Here is a 22533-nt window from a genome sequence, read left to right as displayed (position 1 = left end):
AAAAATAAGTTCATATTTTTTATACCCATAAAAAAAAGATAGGGAAGAAAGAGGAAAAAACTTGACAGGATTTTAAATGAGAAAACTTTATTAGACATTTTTAAGTATTTCCTGATATAAAAATGACAAATTTTATTTCTTCAAAGTATTTAAAAATTTGATAACTAATACCATCTTAAATTAAAATATATAATCTGTATTATATATTTTTAAATACTTCTTCAGTGAATGGTAACAATTTGAAAAATCCATGGGAAAATTTAAAGCCTGAATACGACAGATAAGAAAGACTTGGTGGAAATTTTAAACCTCAACAGATGAGCACCAAACAATGGTATGCATCAGAAAAATGAACACATGCTAATGAAATCCTCCACCTCCCACACACACATACATACATGGATGAAAGCGATGATATACAAGGAATACTGTGGTGACTTTTTTATTTGGTAATTATGTCATTTGGTTTTCCTTAAACCTCCACATAAAATTTAAAAACAGATTTCAGAATAAAAATGTAAAATATTTCACTGCAAGACCCTATTGCAACCAATAAAGGAACACGATTCGGATATTCTTCCTTCCCCCCCAAAAAAAATTCGATGCGGGAAAAACATGGAATATTATTACTAGAATTTTATAAAAGCAATATTTATTATTATTAATCACTGTGCTTCACATACAACTCATCATACATAAAAACTTTTATATTAAGATGTGAAACATATATAGCTTATAAATATGAAGATTTGGAATCTTCACAAAATAATACCTTTTATTGTTTTTAATACAGGGTTCATTCAAATTTCTATTCATGGAAATTTAAAACTTTAAAGAACCATGAATGAAAAAAAAAATTACAGACTTAGTAAATAAGAGCTGAATATATTTTAAAAACTAGCATCATTACCAACATTCTCTTATTTCATTTGTGCCATAAATTAATGTCACATATTGTCTAATGCAATGGCTGAAAGAAAGGCTTTGAAACTGCTCTTCTCTCTTTCTGAATAAGAGATGTCACAAGCCTGTATTGGGTTTTGTGAAGGTTAAAGACAAGCATGCTTGAATCTATAGTAGGGCAGTTATGGCCCTTTATAATCAGGCCACAACAAGTGAAAATGTCTACTATGCTTTGTCATAGTAGGGAAGGAAAATGCATATGACTTTACAGAGAGATGCAACTCAAAAGAAATTGTAATGCAACTTCAAATGTTTAAATGCAATGAAACAACAGGCCTTGTGCTTCAAGGTGATAGTATACAAGTGATTGATAAAACATGCTTAATCAAATTATCCACTGCAATTACAGATGTCAATACAGCACATTCATGGGTAGGTATGAACAGTGACTATAATATAAACATTCTGAAAACCATTTATGTGCAGCTACGAGGGAGAAAACAACCAATTTTTTTAAGAGACAATGGCTCTCTCCAAGACAATACCCAGCTACATGCCCCAGGTATTGGCTGAAATCACTCTATCAATACTTGAATACTCTGCATATAGCCTAGATTTAATGATGTAATTTGCATCAAAAAGGCAGTTCGAATTGAAGACATTCTTTTGAGATAAGGAAATGAAAAATGCCTCGCCTGCAATGACAAAGAGGATGTCATAAAAAATTTTTGTTTTTGAATCTCATATAATGCTGTGCAAAATGTAATTCAGTATAACATTCAAATTTCGGAAAATACCAAACCCCCCCCCCCAAAAAAAAAAATTTACTACTTAGTCTATTCTGAACAAGAGAATTACTTTCAAAACTTTTCAATCAGCCTACATATATTTTTTAAGAATACACTGTTTAGGCATAAAATTAGTTCACAAAATACTATTTCTAATTTACCTTCCTCCCCCTTTCTAAATCAGCAACATTGTACAACTCAGGCGAGTACTTACCCTTGACAAGTTGGCACACTTTAACAACATAAGTGTGTGGATGTTCAATTGCAAGACGAAATCCTGAAATATTGATTGGGAATTTAGTGCTAATTCAACATTACAATGCACCAATAAAATCACACAAAATCAGGATTTAACTGTGAAATTAATCATGAGCAGTTATAACACATAATGGTTACGACTGTAATTTTTTGCTATTTCATAAAATAATCCAAATTATTTATGAACTTTCTTGCCTTAGTATGCCAGTAAGAAGTACTTAACAAAAAGTTTTGATTTTGTCTGCCATCCAAAATGCACATGCAATATCAAATGAGGATATAAATTTTCAGGCAATTTAATATTAAATATTATCAAACTTAATTCTCAATAAAACAGTGGAATAAGCCCACTCAAATGACAATAACTGCCACTTAGCTCTAAAAATATACACTTAAAAGGCTGGCTAACAGAAACATTTTCACTATCATAAGAACATCTTTAAATCGTACTGTTTTTCACCATCATAAGAATATATTCAAATACTGCAATTCAAACACTAAATTATAACCTTCAATATCTAACATTTTGTAACTTACTATATTATTATATGTGCAATATGCACACATTCTAAAATGTATAAATTATTACTTACACATGAAATTATCTTGGAAAATTTTGTAATAATTTTAACCATAAATTCTGACAAAAATTACAAATTTTGTATACGAGAATAAATTAATCTTATATTACTTAAAAAAAGAAAATCAATTTATTAGTTTCACAGTCACACATAAAAATTACAATTGAATCAGTAAATCTGGAAAACCAGTCATCTCCACCATATTTTGCAAGAAAGAAAAAGAAACATCTTTTTTATTCCAAATAAGAACACAAAAGCAACACTTTAAAAAAAAAAAAAAAAAAAAAAAAAAAAAAAGCAAATGAGATCTGCTTTTAAGTGTTTCCCCCCCCTTCTCCTCCCACATGCTTTTATGGTGTAACTGGAAACATGATCAACATTCAAAGGCGTGTGTGTGATTATGGCAAAGCCTCGAGGGCTATCTGCCTAAAGGGAGGGATGCCTTTCGTGGAGGACTTTCTAAGGGAAACTGGCTCGTATACACGTTACACATGGGGAAAACCACGAAAACGCCCATGCAGCCAGCCCGTTCGCGGGATTCGAACCTCGGACCGAACTACCAGTGTTCAGCGACTTTACCGCTCGGCCGCTGGTGGGCCCAACAACATTCAAAGGTCCAGTGCTCAAATCACAGTGAGTTTCCCTGATTTCATGGCTTCGGAAGATTCTTTAAAAAAAATCTCTACAAGTAGCATCCTAACTAAAACGTGGTAGACAATAATTCATTACCACAGGATTTGAGAACTGGTTCTCCTAATCCCCAGGTTGCACTTTAAAAGGGGGTGTATGTAATGTATTTTTTCCGTTCTTTCCATATGCTTTCATGGTATAACTGAAACGCATGCCCAGCATTCTGGAGGTCCGGGATTCAAATCCCATCAAAGGGTGGTGCGTATTTTTTAGGTTTCCTGACATTGATATAACCCACTCAACAAGCTTTGTCAGGTTTCATTATCATGCTCTTACGATTTTACTTTGATCAAAATTATGATTTTTCCATAAAGTTTTGTTCCTTATTTTATACTACAATTACCGATGATTAACCTACACTAATTTCTACCAACAGGCAAAACCTGGCACTTTGCAAAATCAACAATTCTACAATTAAATTTCTGTTTAAATTTTTTAAGCCACTGTGAGAATATCTTCCAAATACATCTAACTTCTCAAATTGGATTTTTATTTATGCTGAAGGTTTATTATTGATTAGTAGATGAATAGATTTTCTATTTTATCTACAAAATACAAGGCAGATCTAGAAAATAAATTTTCCATACTCAAAACAGATGACAGGCCATATTTTAGAAGTCAATGGAATTAGTAGAAATTCAGTGACAAGAAAGTAAGCCCTTTTTAACAACAAAGTTTGTTTAACAAATTTATTACAACATAGCAGATTTGAAAAGTTTTTGTTTACTCCAGCTTAAGTTAAGCACTACTGCTAAAGCTAGCTAATACTGGGGCAAAAAGAAAAAAAAAAAAAAAAAAAAAAAAGGTGTGGCTTGTTAACAGACAAACATTTTCCCACCTTAATTTAATTCAAAGAAGCTGTGGGAAAAACCCCACAAATGATTTCCATATCGCCGTTAGAGGGCGCTTCGCTTCTGAGAAAGAATGTTTTTTCAGTTTGCGATGTAGTTAGTAGTGAACCATCGATGCAATCCAGGTTGGTTTGTAAATAAAATGATTATTTTTTTAGATTGTTGAAGTATTTGCCTTCAATTAGAATTAGATTAACCTTTCGCAATATGGTGCACAACGACCGGGAACCTTTGGCCAATTTAGAAGTTTGTGTTTTAAAATTTTGGATAGCATGTTATGCGATGACAGCCAAGGTAAACCTGTATTTTCTATTTTGATATAATATGGAAGATCTTATTGCCAAACTGAAATTAAAACGAAAGGTATTGAGGACCGCAGTGTCCAAGATATTAAAGAAAATTGCAACCGAACTGAGTATGATAGTAGTATAAATGTAAATGTATTAGAAGACATTTTAGACAAGTTAAATGAAAAATCAAAATCCTTGAGCAATTTAGACGCTCAAATAGTACGAGAATTAAAAATCAAAGCGGATGAATTTGAACTTGAAATCTCATCCGTTTTGGAATATGAAGAGAAAATTCAAATGCGGCAGTTTAGAGGAAAGAAAAAGTTGAAAGAATTGAATAAGCTCGAAAATTCGGACAATGCAAGTAGGGACACTTCTAATGAAACCGTTACAGAATCCCAAAATGAAAGTAATAAATTCACTTGTCTTCCAAAATTAACCACCTCTAAATTTTATGGTGATCCTTCGGATTGGTTAGAATTTATAGGTCAGATCGAAAATGCGATTGACAAAAATCCAATTTATCAAAAAAAGAAAAATTAATTTACCTGAAAAGCTTTCTTGGTAGCTATTTCTGGTTTCGCTCTCATCGAAAATAATTACGAAGCTGCTCTTGAACTGTTACGTTCCAGATTTGGTCAAACGAACATCTTAATTAATTCATGTTTAGGACGACTCTTAAGTACTTCACCTGTTAGGAATCCTAATAATATAAACAGATTAAGAAAACTTCTCGATCACGTCGAAGTACAAATAAGAAATCTTGAAGCATTAAAAACAGGCTCTGATACCTACGGAAATCTGTTAACGCCTTTAATTTTGAAATTACTTCCTAATGAATTCGTTCTTGATTATAGCCGAAAAATTAAAGACGAAAATTGGGATTTAAAAGGTCTGTTAGCCTTTTTGAGGAACGAAGTATTCAGTAGAGAACGTGCGGCTTCTGTTAATTATAACTCTAGATAGAAATATTCGCGATTGGAAAAGCATCTGCCCTTCACACCTAAACATTCTCCAGCCATTACAAGCAAGCCGTCTACACTTTAGTTATTAGCTGCGTCAGCCGAATCGCAGTGTCTGTTCTGCGGGAACACAAATCATAAATCTGCGGATTGCGAAATTTTAAGTGTAGAAAAGAAAAAAGAGATTTTGAAACGTGAAGCGCGGTGTTTTTTATGCCTGGGTCGATTTCACCGGATCCAAAACTGTAAAAAAAAAAAATAAACTGTTCCTTCTGCTTTAATAAACACTCGAAAGCCATTTTTATTCATTCCATCAGAAAAAAGATAATGAAACACCTGAAAAGAAAACATCAGATTTGAGCGTTATTTCCGCTGTTTCGTCATATAATTCCGATGAAAATAGATCTAATAAAATATTATTACAAACAGCTTCTGCATTGATCCGAAATAATGATAAATCTGAAAATGTCAGAATTCTTTTTAATAATGGCTCAATAAGATCTTTCTTAACTAAAGATGTATCTAGTAAAATGGAGCTTCCATTTGTTAAAAAAGAATCACTTTCTGTTTATTCTTTTGGAGATAAAACTGCATTAGAAAAAACCTTTAATGTTGTTAGAGCAAAACTAGAAAATGTTAGTGATCCTAATCTTAATATATATATTGAGCTTCTTGAAACCAAAAATATATCCAATACTGTTATCTCCCCTCCAGATTTGAACTTTGCTAAGAAAAATAAAATTTTACAAAATTTACAATTAGTAGACTGTTGTAGAAAAAGTGACAAAATTGATATTCTCATAGGGTTAGATTTCTACTATTCTATAATTACTGGTAAAATTAAAAGAATTTCAGGAAATGTAGTAGCCACAGAATCTGCTTTTGGGTGGTGTTTGCAGGGTAAAGTAAATAATGATCATACTGAATTATTAACTATGAAAATAATAGTAAATGAAAACTTGATATCAGATCAGTTACAACAGTTTTGGAAGCTAGAAAACTTTGGTTTGGAAAGTGATACTCAAAACGACAAAACTGTTGATTTAGAAATTATGAAATCTTTTGAATCTGATATCAAGTATAAGAATGGCAGATACCAAGTAAAATTACCTGGTAAACCGAATTCAAAACATTTAATGGAAGATAATAGGGATATAGCACTTGAAAGATTTAAGAAATTGACTAACAAATTTAAAATTGATAACTCTTTGTTTGTTCAATACACAGAGGTTTTAAAGGATTACGAGTTAAAACATATTATTGAACCAGTTCAAGAAGACAATCAAAATGATAAAACCTTATTTTATTTACCTCATAGAGCAGTCATCAGAAATGATAGAGCAATAAGCAAACTAAGAATAGTTTATGATGCTTCAGCCCATAAACCAAAAACACTCTCTCTAAATGACTGTCTATATACTTGTCCGAACCTATATCCTGATATTTTTGATTTATTGATAAAATTTAGACAAAATTCGATAGCCTTTACAGCCGACATTACACAAGCATTCTTACAGATAGAGTTGAATGAAGAAGACAGGGACGTTACACGATTCTTTTGGAAAGATGATCCTGATGATAACAATGAAAGTTTGAAAACCTTTAGATTTACAAGAGTTTTGTTTGGAGTAAAATCTAGTCCCTTTCTTCTAGCTGCTACTATTAAGCATCACCTTAAAAATATTCAGAAATATATCCTGAAACAGTAGAACTCTTAAAGAACTGCCTGTATGTTGATGACATTATTGGTGGTCAACAAAATTTAGAACAAGCCCTGAAAACAAGTTTAGAAATTGTGAACATTTTTAATGAAGTATGTCACTACATAAGTGGCATACTAATTCCAAAGAACTCGAAGATATTTGGCATCGCAAAAAATTTTCGATGCAAGAATCTCCTGAAGTTGTCCTGATCAAAGTGTTAGGAATTAACTGGGAGATGGATAATGATAATTTTTATTTTGACACTCAGCACTTGACAAATTTCATTTCCTTGTCAAGCAAATCAAAATGTTTTCTATTGCAAAACGCAGGTCGTATTTTTGATCCTGTCGGATTTTATGGCCCTTTCACTATAAGAATAAAGTGTCTGATTCAGGAAATCTGGTCTACCAAAATTGACTGGGACGATGAACTGCCACCTGATCTTAGTTATAAATGGAAAGCCTGGTACGAAGAAATTGAAGAACTGAACCATCTCAGAATTCCCCGCTACTATTTAGAGGGAATATTAGATGCAGATGTGAAACAAATAGAACTCCATAGCTTTTCTGATGCTAATTTGAAAGCTTATGGATACGTGGTATATCTAAAAATAGTTTTGAACTTTTCAAACAGTTTTTGTTGCTTCCAAGAGTAGAGTTGCACCTCTGAAATCACTTACACTTCCTAGATTGGTGCTTTTGGGTGTGCTTTTACCCGCTAGATTGAGTGATAGAATCGCAAAATGTTTAAAATAAGAAGTAATCTCATTCCACTGGAGTGATTCTCAAATAACGTATTTTCAATTCATGGATCTCCCGTAAGATTTAAAACTTTCATCAAAAACAGAGTTTATGAAATTCAGAAACTAACTTAAAGCAATAATTGGCATTATTGCCGTGGGAAAGATAACCTCTCTGACCTCATATCACGAGGAACTACTGTTGCTAATTTAAGAAATTGTTTACTTTGGTGGTTTGGACCAGAATGGTTACGAAACAAACGTACAGAATGGCCAGTTCAACCGAAGTTTGACGTGAGAAACGATAAATAACTAGAACGCTGTAGTAAGATATCTGTTTATGACATTGTTGTGAAAAGAGATGATCAACTATTGGATATAACAAAATTTAGTTATGTGCTGAAATATCTCAGAATTATGGCATGGATTAGACATTTCGTTGCTAAGGCAAGAAAACTGCCTTCTAATAGTGGAACATTAAGTGCTTCTGAAATTCAGGACACTGAAATTTTTTGTGTTTGTAAAGCCCAGATGGATTTCTTCACACCTGAAATTAAGGCTCTTCAATCTAACAAGTCAATTTCTCCAAGCTCTAATAATTCAGCTTGGCACCATTTCTTGATGAAAATAAAATTCTTCGAATTAAGGGAAGATTAGAAGAAACCAAATATACAGTTGACGAGAAGCATTCAGTTCTTCTTCCTAAAGATTCCAACTGAATTAATTGTAAAAAGGGAACATAGCGTTCTGCATGCGGGAGTTGCAGCAACTTTAGCCAAACTATGACAGAAATTTTGGATTCTTAAGGCCGTCAGCTGGTAAAGAGTCTTAGGGAACTGTTTAATTTGTCGGAAACACACAGTAAAACCAGCGAAACAAATGACCGCTCAATTAACTAAAGACCGAATTGTTGAAACTCCACCTTTCTATGTTACAGGCGTGGATTTCACAGGTCCAGTTTACATCAAGTCTGGAAATGACATTCAGAAATCATACACTGTATTGTTTACATGCGCTGTTACATGAGCATTACATCTAGAACTCATTTCCAATATGTCTGCAAACAAATTCATTTTGGCTCTTAAACATTTCATTTCGAGAAGAGGAAACTGCCGCACCTTTTATTCAGACAACGCGAAAACTTTCAAATATGCTGCCAAAGATTTACAGTATTTTTACAGCATAATTAAAGTTACAGACTTTCAAAATTTTCTAGCAAATGAAGGCTTGACTTGGAAATTTATCGTCGAACTTGCTCCATGGTGGGGAGCTTTTTTTATGAACGCCTTATGAAAACCATAAAGGAACCGTTGAAAAAGATATTAGGCAGAGCAACTGAATTTTAAAGAATTTATGACTGTGTTGACAAAGGTAAAAAATATTGTGAATAGACATCCTTTGACCTACGTTTACAACGATTTACGTGAACCTGAACCGCTTGCGCCGGCTGATTTCCTATTGATCGGACATAAGGATGAATATCCATACAACTTTGCTGAGATCCTGAATAAATCTCCAACAAGAAAGAGTCTAATAAAATGAAAATAATATCAGACAACACTTATAAAACAGTTCTGGGAAAAATGGAAAAATCAGTATCTTCTTGAGTTAAGAAATGCTCACTTCTTCGGTACACCAGAAGCCAAGAAAAATCTTAAAATTGGTGAAATAGTTTTACTTGAAGGAACAACTAAATCTAAGGTCCTCTGAGATTTAGGTCGAGTAATTCAAGTCTTTAAAGGATGTGATGGTCTTGTACAATCATGTGTAGTAAAAACTAAAAAAGGGAACTTTAAGAGACCTGTGCAATTGACACACCCCCTTGAACTATCAGACTGAAAATGAACTAATTTTGTAACCTTTTAATTTTATTTCTTATATTTCATGTTCACTAACATTAATTTTAGATAATTAGTTTAGTTATTACTAATAATTTACTGTTTGTAATTCAATTTAATATTTACGTATTGAGTAACATTTAAATTGATGCAGTTAACTACATTTGTTTATTTTATAGAATTTCCTTTTGCAGTTTATATTTACACCAGTTGAATGTACTTGATATGTAAGTTGCTTTCTTACATTTTTATTATTTGTATGCTGAAATAATGATATTTTTTGCAAAACATTATCAGGTGGGGAGCGTAGGAAAAACCCCACAAATGATTTCTGTATCGCCGTTAAGAGGGCGCTTCGCTTCTGAGAAAGAATGTTAGTTTTTCAGTTTGCGACGTAGTTAGTAGTGAACCATCGATGCAATCCAGGTTGCTTTGTAAATAAAATTATTATTTTTGTAGATTGTTGCAGTATTTGCCTTCAATTAGAATTAGATCAACCTTTCGCAATAGAAGTTTAAACTAATTTCAATAATAAAGTTTTTATTTCCTGGAGGGGGGAGCTAACATTTAAGCAAAGTATAAATATTATACATTACTACGATACTTTTACAAATAACAATTTTATAAGTTTCCTTTTCTTGGGAATATTAATTTCACGACCATATGCAGATTGTTTAGGGAAATTCTTCCAAAGTTCTTTTATCTTTCCTCATGCATTTTGGTGTTTATCACTTCTGAACTATTCCAAGTCTTACATTAATTCACAAACATTTTAATGCCCAACCATTTTCGAACGGGTAGGTTCTTTGAATTGATTGTAACAGTATGTCCGATAGTATCTTCATACGTATAATTCTAACTTTACTGTTATGTCTGGGGATGAGCTTTATTACGCTAGATAAAAGCCCAAATAATTTTTTTTTATTATCACTTCCAATTCACATGATGGCATTAATATTTATTACTATGAATTATTTAGTGCAACTCTTCAATCAATCTTAATTCGTACTCAAAGTCAGTATCATTCATAAATACATTCAGAAATACTTTGATGAGTCAAAAGAACTGGATTAGTTGGATCTTCAGAATTAAGTTAGAGTATCCATCTGATGACTGTTTTACAGTTGCAAAGAACTGTTTTTATTCCTTCAAAATGCAGCAAAATTTTCCTAAGAATATTTCTTTAAGAACACCCATGATTTTCTCCTACCATCAGTATTTTAGACATTATTTTATTATGCATCTTATGAATTCTGCAACAGCATACACTAGTCAACTTGCATCAGAGAAAGTAAGCAAACTTAAATTTATCTTTCTGTTCCCACCAAACCATGAGGGTATCATGATATTCGTTAATTATGGTAAGTCTTTTGTTCACTTCAATGAGTTCATCCCATCCTATGGGATCACACATTCTATTAACAACTGATGTGATTTTTATTTAGTCACCACTTCATCTTCCTTAAATTACCTAAAAGTATTCTCTGTCCCATAAATCCTACAGTATTTTACTCACTAGTTTCAAAAATGTAAGTAATCAAACATTTGTGTCCCAACCTCTCAAATCAAGTTGTGCTTCCTTCAAAATCCCAGTTGCTTCTCTTATAAAGGATTCAAATTCTCATCTGTATTCTACACTGATAATACAATTATTAGTACAAAAAATATCTTTCAGTTCTATAATAAAATATGACTAATGTCTTTCTCCTTGTTTAACCCTTTGAAGCACGGTGGTCGTGCCTTGAAACCACCCATTTTCAAATTTTTTTCTCCTCTTCCTTACGAAACTTTTGAGTAAAAATCAATTGATTACTGATCTTTCACCTTTAAATAACACAAAATGACTGCAGAATCATACATGTTTTAGGTCTTAGTACTTCAAATCGGATGCCTTTTAAAATTTGTTTTCAATGAAACAAAATAACTTCCTTTTATTAATATAAACAACTTTAAATTTCAAAAGTTATTCATCGCACATAATGATTTCTATCATAAACAACAAAAATAGTAATAATTAAAATGCATATATAAAAAAAACTCTATATGTATGGCATTTGCTTTGTGGTTTCAGGGCACGACCACTGCACCACAAGAGCATTGTGTCACAATGCTCACAATCCTCTAGAGCCGTGTTTCCCAATGTGGGGCCCAAGCCCCACAAGGGGGCAATGCGACCGTTAAGGGGGGCAATTCGAAAATGGACTCGTCCAGAGTTTAAGGGGAAAAAGGGACGTTCTAAATATGTTTCATGAAGTCAAAATTTTTCGAAATTTAATTTTTTATTCTTCAAAATAAAGAAAAATGTAAGTGATGTACACATAAAAATGTTTTTAAATTGCGGTGCATTTTAAATATTTTATAAAGAATGCCTTTAAAGGCATTTAAATAACTGACACATTATGCTTTCCAGACGTTTCTCGCAAATTTCGGCCACAGAATTTAATTTATTTTTTACTGCAGGAATGGCAACCAGTATATTCTTCTTTCCTTGAATGGCAACAGCAGCTGCTTTCAGCTTTGTTTATATTTATTTCTTTCAGCCCTTAGTGAAATGAGGGGTGCAAGCAAGAAAAAACGTTTGTCCGTATTCGGAGGCATATTTAAAATTTGGTTTCATACCCAGTCCATAAAAGGTCAACTTTTGTCCTTTTATGCCAATAATGCCTGACCAACAAATCAATGAAACTAGGTCGTCTTGAGGCACATTTGAAGGCGAAACATAATTCTGATATTAATTCAGATTCGAATTATTTTCACACTTTAAGGAAAATTTTTTAAAATAGAGTAAAATTAAAGTGCCTATTTAATGCTCATAATGCAACTGTTAATCGTGCTCTTGAGACTATTTATCAAATTTCATTACTCATCGCTTAATCTGTTGCTATAGGGGAGAATTTAATCAAACGATCAATATCATCATTTAAAATTGTTCTAAAAAAAGATGACAAAGACGTTAAAGCTATGAAATAACAATATTGTTTGCAGAAGAAAGATTAAATGAGTGAGGATATTGAAATACAACTTGCTGAAAAGCTGAAAACAAGAAAAGTTTCGGTGCAAATGGATGAACCAACTGTGAGAGACAATGAGGCAGTACTTGTAACTTATGTAAGATATATTCATAAAGGAGATTTTGCCGAAGAAATGTTCTGTAAATCATTAGAAAGCACCACTAACTTCAAAGATATTTATAGTAAGCTAAAAATAGACCAATAAAAAATATAAACATCTTGTACTGCAGAGCTCCTAATATGATGGTTGAAAAATAAAATAAAACACGGAATAAGAAAAAGGGTTGCTTAAAATTGATAAAAGTTGAGAATCCAGAAATGCTTCTTGTGCATTGTGTTACTCATAGAGAAAACCTGGTAGCTAAAAATAATTCGCCTGTTCTAAATGAAGTACTAAATTCAGTTATAAAGTGTATCTATCGATGCTATTAAAGCTAAGGCCAAATGTGATCGTCTTTTCAAGTTATTTTATGAAGAACAAAATGAAGACTATATGACACTTTTCACACTGAAGTAAGAAGGCTGTCGAAAGGGAACTGCTTGGAAAGAATTATGGAACTATTTGATACCGTTAGTTATTTTTCAAGCGACAAACTTATTTCAAGTTAAAAAAATCCGTTAACGGATGATAACAAGGCAATTGTGAGTTATTTAGCTGATATCTTTCAAAAATTAAATACAGTCAAAAGTCGTTAATCCGGACTCGTCGGGACTTCGGCGATTCCGGATTATCGATTTTTTCGGATTATAGATCATCAGTTTAAATCTGGTAAGATGGCATGCAAAAATTACAAAATTAAAAATGTGAAACCGTAATTTATGAAATAAAGAACAATTATGATCTAAAGGGTATCAAAATTTACAAAAAGAAAAAGCTTAATATTTATTTGTTTACTTTATTAAACATTTCCTTCAATGTAAGTTGCTTCGTTTCATGTGATAATACTTTCTCTTTAATTCTATTAAACAGACATAATTTCTTGTTTAGTTACAAAGTTCCGCTGTTCAAGTGCTATAATTGCTGTGTTGAGAATACCAACTAATTTGTCAATCGAAATGTTTTCGTTTTCAATAACCTCTGGGTCACTTTCTTCACTATCCGAAGGGAATTATAATGACCAGGAACTTGATTTAAATCATATCAAAAGACAGAGTACCGAATTATAATCCAAATAAAATAAAAACATCTGCTCTGAAGATAAGGATAGTGTTGACAGATCAACTTCCAATCGGAGGCGTGAAATTCACAAACAGATTTCGGATTTCAAAACATACTTTCGCTTTGTAGATACAAATTACATATTAGTAAATATATATTGGAAATTCTATTTGACATAATCTTTCTAATCTATCATAATCTAATAATGACATTTCTGCCCCCACCCCTCTGCCGCAGAGTAGCGTGAAATTGATAAACAGATTTCGGATTTCAAAACATACTTTCGCTTTGTAGTAAATATATATCAGAAATTCTATTTGACATAATCGAAAGTTCAAGCTTACTTTTATAAAATTGCTCTAACAGTCTGCAAAAAATAATAAGCCGGATCCAATTTGAAGATTAAGGAACAACGCAATCAGCAACATTAACTGAATTAGATAACTTTAGCTTAGCGTATAACTCCGTTACACATTAAACGCGCATACGCACGCACAAACATATTCGCAGCCGTAAGGGTCTTACGCTCTCTCGTAAACGCCTGTGCGCATGCGTGAACGCGAAGCATGCGCAGAAAGTTTGTAGCTTTGAGGTCCGGATTATGGGTGTCCGAATTAACGACTTTTGACTGTATATTAAATAAACAACTTCAAGGAGCAAATAAAACTTATGATGCAAAAGGAAGATATTCGGTTTCATTATATTTGTTGAATTATGTCAGGCATCTACTATTTACCACAAAAATTTTGAAAAGTCTCATTGGCTCCAAAAATGTGACGTGACTACCGCTATACTTGTTATTATCGATTATCTGAAATTTTTATCGGCTGATTTAAAAGATTTTGCAACTTAAAACAAATCGATTTTCCAACTGGTATGATGCAGCCAATGCTAGTGGATTTGGCTGATATTTAAAATATGCAATAAAAAGAAGAACTCGCAGAAATGCAAAATGATGAGTCAATTAAAACGTTATTTAATATAAAAGGAGCGATGACATAGATTTGTGAGGAAACCAGAATCAGATATCCAAATGCAACAAAATTTGCAAGAGAACTATTGTTACCATTTCCATCTTTATATTTTGCTGAATGCAGATTTAGTGCCATAAATGCTGCTAAAAAAAATCGGTTGGATATAATGAAAGAGGGAGACTTGAGACTCAAGTTACCTAAATTGGAACCTGACATAAAATTTCTTTGCAGCAAGTATCAAGTGCAAGGAACTCGCTAAATTTAAATAATAAAAATTATTAATACTTAAAATAAAAAACTTTCACTTCTTGAATTTCAGTTCTCCATGTTTTGACAGTTCACTTACTGTGTTTCATCACAAAACTTCATAGTCATTTCTTCCTAAAAGCTATCATTCAAGTTTCTTTCGTGAATATTTCAATTTTTAAATATTAAAAATTATGTATATGCTAGGGGGAACGTAAAATTTTTAGAGAGGATTGGGTGGGGCATAGCACAAAAAAGGTTGGGAAACACTGCTCTAGAGGCTCGGTGGTCGCGCCTTGAAACCACTGCTCTTCAAAATGGCGGTTGCTTGCTTCTCAAATAGAAATGTTTATTTTTACCTGGATATAGATAAAGGGTTTCGAAACCACAGAGTGATTTTATTACTAAACAATACATGCACCTGCCCAGTAAAAAGGTTTTTCTTTTCCAGAGACTTCTCTGGTCTTTCTCTGACCTCAACACACTTGCTCCTCAAGCTAGTATTGTGATTTTATAAATTATTTCCTGTGGTTTAAATTTAATGTAAATATACTTTGCTGTAATTAAAAATAGAAATCGCATAAAGTTTTATTTAAATAAAAAATATTTTCTGAATATTTTGGGACGAAATACGAATAAAATAAGTATGAATGGGAAACGAATGATCCGTACCAAAGGCAAAACGACCAAGCCCCCCCCCCCATTAACATAAAAAAAAAAAGACAAATTTCATGTGCCAGATGAAAAGAAACTAAATAACGCTGGACACATACCAGTGAAATTTAGATCCAGGCAGTGTACATTTTGTAGTAGCACAAGGAAGAAACCTCATAGAAGATAAATGTGCAATGTGGGTCTATGCATGTACCAAAAACACAAAACACAACAAACAAAAAACAGTGTGAACAGTGTCACAAAAAAAAAATTTGTTCTTTGAAATTAAAAAAAAAACACCAAATCTTTTTTTATCCTTATTTTACTGAGTTTTTTTAATCCGTGTAGCCAAACTTCCTTATTATGTAGGTACTTTCATTGCTATAGAAAAATTACATAAATGTTTATTTTTTAATTTTTTCTGATGATTTGCTTTATAAAATAATGTAAAAATATATATATTATGCAATTCCTACATGCATTTTTTTTTTTAAATTTTGCCATTTATTGGAAATGCGCACGGAGAAAGTTTTTTCTTTTCACTACTTAGATAAGTTTCAAAGTCCTAGATGCGCGATGGTTTCACAGTGCGACCACCATCCACAAAACAATGGGCAAGAGTAGATTTTTTTAATTCATATATTATTTGTCTCTAGAATCATAATATTCAATTTCTAGAGTTTTTAGTTAAAAAATTATAAAAATAATATCGCGCGCGTCAAAGGGAATAAGCTTACATTCCTTCGTGAAGTGATGATTAATAACCACTCCTAACAAAAAAAAAAAAAAAAAAAAGGACTCACTACTGCCAAAGACGATTTGATTATAAGAAAAAACATGCAAATTTCATTCTGTGTCAAAAAAAAAAAAAAGTTTCTTGTCGCCTTTGCTTATACTGTAAAAAAAAAAAAAAAAATATATCTGATGTAACACCTGTTTTCCCATACCAAAATCTCCTCAGTAGTATACATGTGAAATCAAGCTATTTCAAAACCAACTCATAACTGTCATATACAGGATAGTAAATGTCTTTCCATATTCCATACCATATATATATATATATATATTATATGCGCACCTGCCAACATACTTCATTAGTGTCTAGAAAATGTTGTAGTATAGATTACTTAATCTCATCCTTATGTTTCTCATCTTGAGGATCTTCTGGGTATACTTCTGAATGTTATTACTGTTAAATATTAAGCAGTTTGTTCATTATTCATATTTAGAGCTGAGGGTTTTTTTAATATAAATTAATGCTGCAATCCTATTTCAATTACTACACAAACATGACACTCTGCATTATTATTTATTAACTTTACTATGAGAGAAGAAAAATTTCAGGGGTAGTAAACAAACTTGAATGCAATGTATTAACACACCCTACATTCTTCTTCATTGATTTGAGGGACTTGTTTCCACAAACTAAATTACTTTTCTCATTATCGTTAGCATTATTATTTGGTCTATGTTCTCAACACATTACCATAAAATGACTCCTTAAACATAAAAAACATTTTTATAGAATACTTACAGTCCCTTCCATTATGTCTTGATTTCAAACAACAAAAGCAGTGCCTTTTTATTTAACACAGTTTTCTTCTTTTGTGTCAGTGACATATTTTTAATTCTGAAACATTTGTTATTGCTAATAAACAAACATTACTTAAATTATTTTCTCTAGCAATGAATAAATCAGCAGCATTGGGAATTTCTTTATTTGCTTTTGAATTAACCATTTTATGTTCCTTAAAAAATTTATTCTTAAAATTAAAACCTGTAACTGCAACTGAAATTTGTTGCTCATTTTGACTTCATTTCATATAAATTTCACTAATTATCAAGGCAAATGTTTTGGTGCTCCACCAAATGACTGTCTCTGCCAGACTCTTAATAATTCTTCAGGAATACAAGACTAAATCAATAGGAACAGAATAGCATTGTATGTTTTGGTTGCTATACCTAAAGACCAATGCCCTCAAATTAAATTCTAATTTGTCCTATAATGCTGAAGATCTCAACACAGAGGAGGGCACTTGAATACTAACCAAGAATCTAAGACACTAAAGAGTTGAACACGAAGCATTTCTTTATGGCTACTTCCATTTATATAGGAAAGATTAATGGCATTATCATCAGCACTACAGCAAGCAAGACAATGCAGATTTCCAACAGAAAAAAAGGGAGGATTTTTAGGGGGAAATGGAGATGAGTGGTTCGTAGGACTATCTGATTCAATTAAAATTAATAATTAATTCAACAATTCAACTTACCTAAAGTTTGAAGTAAAATATTTTCAAGAGCAACTACTTCATACTGTTTTTCTAAATATGCCTTAAAAAAAAAAAAAAAATAGAAGTTCATCAATATTTCTTTACAATCATTTAATAAATAATTTCATTTACTTCGGCACTTTTTAAAATTGAAATTTACTTTTAATATTCATTAAAATAAAATATAAAATTTAACATTTAATATAATTACATTCGTTATATTAAATGTTTAATATTGATATTAGTACATAAAGAATTAGTTAATATATTTGAAATTATATTGAGAAATGTATTCTGAAATTACCGAAAATAGTTGTGGGAAATTTTTACCATTCAATGAACATCCAATCGAGAACTTATTTACATAATAAGTTCAAACACTGGATATGATATAGCCCCTTGATTAAATTCGAAACCTTGAAAATAGAGCAGAAATTTATTATTTAACTACCAGGTGCCATTACTAATTTGCCAGATAACAGGTCTGGCAAATTAATCTGGGAGCATTTTAACACCAAGAAATCAATCCCTCATTTAACCTGTTGTAATAGAAAAAAGAATCATTAGAATTCAGAACAGATGGATTAAGGGCGGAAAAAAGATTGGAAAAAAAGGTATCCAATAATAAGCAACTACACTTTTTTTTCCAAAAGAATAATTTCATTTATAAAAGAGAAAACATTCAGTGCAGCATGAAATTTGATTAACAAAGCTGACAAACTAAATTTTTGGTGTGCAAATTAATTTGATGCCTTAAAAAAAAAATTTAATTCCAAGAGTCATACAAATTTCATATTTAAATGTCCATTATTTTAATATGGCTTTGCTTTTAAGCAAATGAAAAATAAATTTGAATAAACAGGCAATTCTGAGTTAATAAAACATTTTTGGATTTCTTCCACTATCTTTATACATATCACCCAGGTAATGTTGAAATGACCCATGCAAATGGTAATTTGATGGGGTCCATGTCTAGTTACCTATTACGCTATCCTCATAAAAATCTTTATGCAACCTTTATTTTCACACCTGTTCTTCACAGACATATACATTCTACATACAAAAATATTTTAGATAAGGCAAATATTCATGTTTTGACCATTTTTAATTTACAAAAAAAAAAAAAATTTCTGAGAAAACTATGCAGTCTAAGATATGGTTCCCAATACATATTGTTATATGTAAAAATAAAAGTTTATATTGATTTTGAAGATAAAACATAAAAAGTTTGCCTCCCATATAACAAAAATGACTAAAATATTGCAATATTTGGATCATGCACTCCAAAAATTTAGAGACTGCACGCAAACTGAAGAGTGAAATATTTAAATTTCTATGTAACTAAAAGAGAATTTATTCATTCATTTTACAGAATTGTATTATGTAAAACAGAAACAGGCTTCAAAATATTAGCATATAGCTAACTCATAACATTGTTTGAAAAAATAATAATTGGAAAAAAATCTGTGAATGACCAAGGCTTACTTGGGTCTATACGAAAATTAAAGCCTTGCGCAGTTGACTTTCCCGAAAGCAGAACTGCAGGAAACTTATCCCTCCCCAAGCCACTGAAGCTACAGACTACTCACCAGAAAACTGGCACTAATGGAGACAGCTAAGTGCTCCTCATTTGAATTGTAGTGAGGCCAAAGCAGCATGCTAGGAACAGTACCTCACCCCTCCTTTCCAGCCACATGACACTAGCAGCAAATGCACTGGCAGTTTTCTCAACACAGTAAGCCAAAGACAAAAAATTTATCACAGCATCTTACAAGAAAAAACTATAAGGCAGAAAGGAAGGGAAAAGTAATACCTATGAGAAGAGGAAAAGAGGACAGATTGTTGAGGCTCCAAGATTGTAACACCTCTGAGGGCCCATTATAATTCTAATCACTTTAAATATCTTCATTATGTATATATTTGGCTTCATATGTATACCTACAACTTCCTTTGATGTATGATTATCCGCGTTTTGTACTTGCAATGAGATCTGTTATCACATACGCGAGTTTAGATAGATTTTGAAACTGCATTTCAGTTTCTAAATAATAGAAAATTATCATAGTTATTCCAAAAGGAAGCCAAACAAAATTGAATAAATTATTATTAAACAAGTAAGAATTCTAGCATACTTTTCACCATATTTTTAGTGAAAATTATTTAATAATTTTTTACATATAATTGCACAAATATTTTTATTTTCAAATAAGTTAAACTACCAGTACATACATAATTAAAAGCTTCACGGACTATTATTGTCTATTTCTTTTACTTTCTTAGAAGAAAACACTGAATTAAATAGTGTATTTCAAATATAGATACAGTGATAACTCAAATGCAGTATATTTCTAAAATGTGTTATTAAAGTGTTTATAAATTAAAGATTTGTTACATTTAAAAATATGTTTATATCTTTATTAATGCATATATTATTAAAATTATAACTAGAGATATATTTCTGATGATTTTGCTGCACTAATATTCTAATTTAAATTTTTCCCCCTTTTTTCAATGTTGTGATTTCCACAGGGTTGCCACTCAAACAGGAGAATGAAATTCCCTGACTTTTTCAGGGTTCGTTTCAAGAAAATTCCAGTCTATCCGCGTAATGCATGTTGGCTGTGCCAAGAGGTAAATTAATTATGGCATTACTTGTGTTGTGTAGCAAATTCACTTAATTATTCACTAAATCCCAGGGGACATTTATTCTTACTTATTCTTGGTATACTTTGTTTGATAATTTTGTTTACTTTCCCATTTAAGAAACTTAGAAAATTTAAGATATATACATTGGATACCAACTGTGTATTTTATTTAATTATTTTATTACTCATGATAATCATCAGTTCAACTTGAGGTTAAACCTGTCCTTATAAATCACAACGCAATGCTAAGTAGTTAGGTTAGATTTTAGGTAAATTTAATTTGTGTGAGGTGTGTTCTTAAAAGGCACCTTAACACTTGAAAACACAAATATAATTATAATAGAGTTGTTTTCCCCACTGAAGATTGAGATTAGAATCTGCCCAATCTGGAATAAAATGAGGCTTTTTTTGCAGACATTCTGCAGCTAAACGAAAGAAAGAAATCTATTTAATAATATTTTTTTTAATAAATTGAGGTATTTTATATTTATTTCACAGCATACATAAGGAAAAAATGTGTGCATTAAATTTCGTGATGGTAGTCATCATACTGCTAGAATTAATTTCAGGATTACGCCAGAGAAAATTTCCTGAAATTTGGAAATATTATTTACTAATAATAAATAGTTACATAAATAATAACATAATAATAATAACATTAAATGATACAAATAACATAAAAATAAAGATAATTAAAAATTGAATTAGAATAATCAACAATATTTTAGCGAATATAGTTATATTACATGGTTAGCCTAGATGACTGATTACTATTTTTTATTTTACTGCAAAATGACAAATAAGGTATTTATTAAAAAGGGAAGAAAAAAGGGTTAAAAAGATTTTGCGGTAAAATCCTAGTATACGGTAAGGCCTAATAAGCACGATTTTGAAAATTGTCATCAAGACCAAAATGACCCGTTTACTGCTCATCATCATGTCGCCAAATCCCGTGTGTACTGTACATGGAAGTTATTCTAACCAAAGAACGTTTATGTGAAGAAGAAAGAGGTTCCATACACATAATGCTATTACGCCGCTAGAAAGCGAAGGGAAAATTTGCCAAGGGATTTGGCGACGGAACCTGGCAGCCAGAATTTCCCCTCTACATGATGTGTACAGAAAATTGTGTATGTATGTGATTATGGCAAAGCCTCGAGGGCTACCTGCCTAAAAGGAGGGATGCCTTCGTGGAGGACTTTTAGGATTATTGCATAACTCTTGTTAAGCATTGTCTCTAGCATTAAGAGATTGCATAACAAGAGTTATGCAAACTTCTTTAATACTTTTTCGATGTAACATTTATTTCCAACACACAATCATTTTTGTTTATATATTGTAATACTATCACATTACATCTACAGCAATATTTTATGAAAATATTATTTTTATTACCAGCTTTCTAAAGACCATCCCATGACTTCCCTACTTTAAAAAGTTTTACAATATTCAAAATTGTACAATTGTAAGCTGCAAGACCCACACTAGTCATTTTGCCACTGCTGCGCTTTGTTCCTGGATTCTGTTGCCCAGTGGCTCTGCCACCTCTGAACTCTGCCCTACTAGTTGAAACCAGCACCCAATGATTATTTTATCCAGTATTTATCATGCCACACATTATTCAATTCATCATAAGATAATAAAATATCTTTTGATAAATTCATATTTTTCTTTTTCAACTTTAGTTTTCTGTTACAGCTTTCAAATCTACTTAAATTTAAAATATTGCTTATAAAAGACAATGGCAAGTTTAATTTATTACTAGCACATTAACACACCTCAAAATCTATGCCATATTCGACTTGTAAAGTAATTCAAGTCAGAAATAAAAAGGCTACTCCATTATTGTACATAAATATTGAAAGCAAAGATAAGAGACCCTTTTACTTTTCTAGCTAAAGAACTGTTAAATATTTTCTTAACAGTTTTTTTTTTCGGAGGGGGGGAATTAAGTAATTTTATGCTATT

General features: G+C 31.5%; 1 protein-coding gene across 2 annotated transcripts in view; it reads right to left on the bottom strand.

The window, feature by feature from the left end:
• LOC118195127 (uncharacterized) overlaps positions 1–22533 on the bottom strand; it is a 117500-nt gene that overhangs the window by 42618 nt on the left and 52349 nt on the right. Inside the window, exons 4-5 of one of the 2 annotated variants that reach the window (XM_035366377.2) lie at positions 17921–17981; positions 1906–1968 (exon numbers count right to left, since the gene is read on the bottom strand). In XM_035366377.2, coding sequence (XP_035222268.1) covers positions 1906–1968; positions 17921–17981 — 124 coding nt within the window. The remainder of the gene's footprint in view (positions 1–1905; positions 1969–17920; positions 17982–22533) is intronic. The other variant, XM_035366378.2, reaches the window with a different exon arrangement.

Source organism: Stegodyphus dumicola, chromosome 5, assembly GCF_044657685.1.
Source record: "Stegodyphus dumicola isolate Sdum_Otavi_A_Nest chromosome 5, ASM4465768v1".
NCBI lineage: Eukaryota > Metazoa > Arthropoda > Arachnida > Araneae > Eresidae > Stegodyphus > Stegodyphus dumicola.
This window is presented reverse-complemented; position numbering and strand designations above follow the sequence as displayed.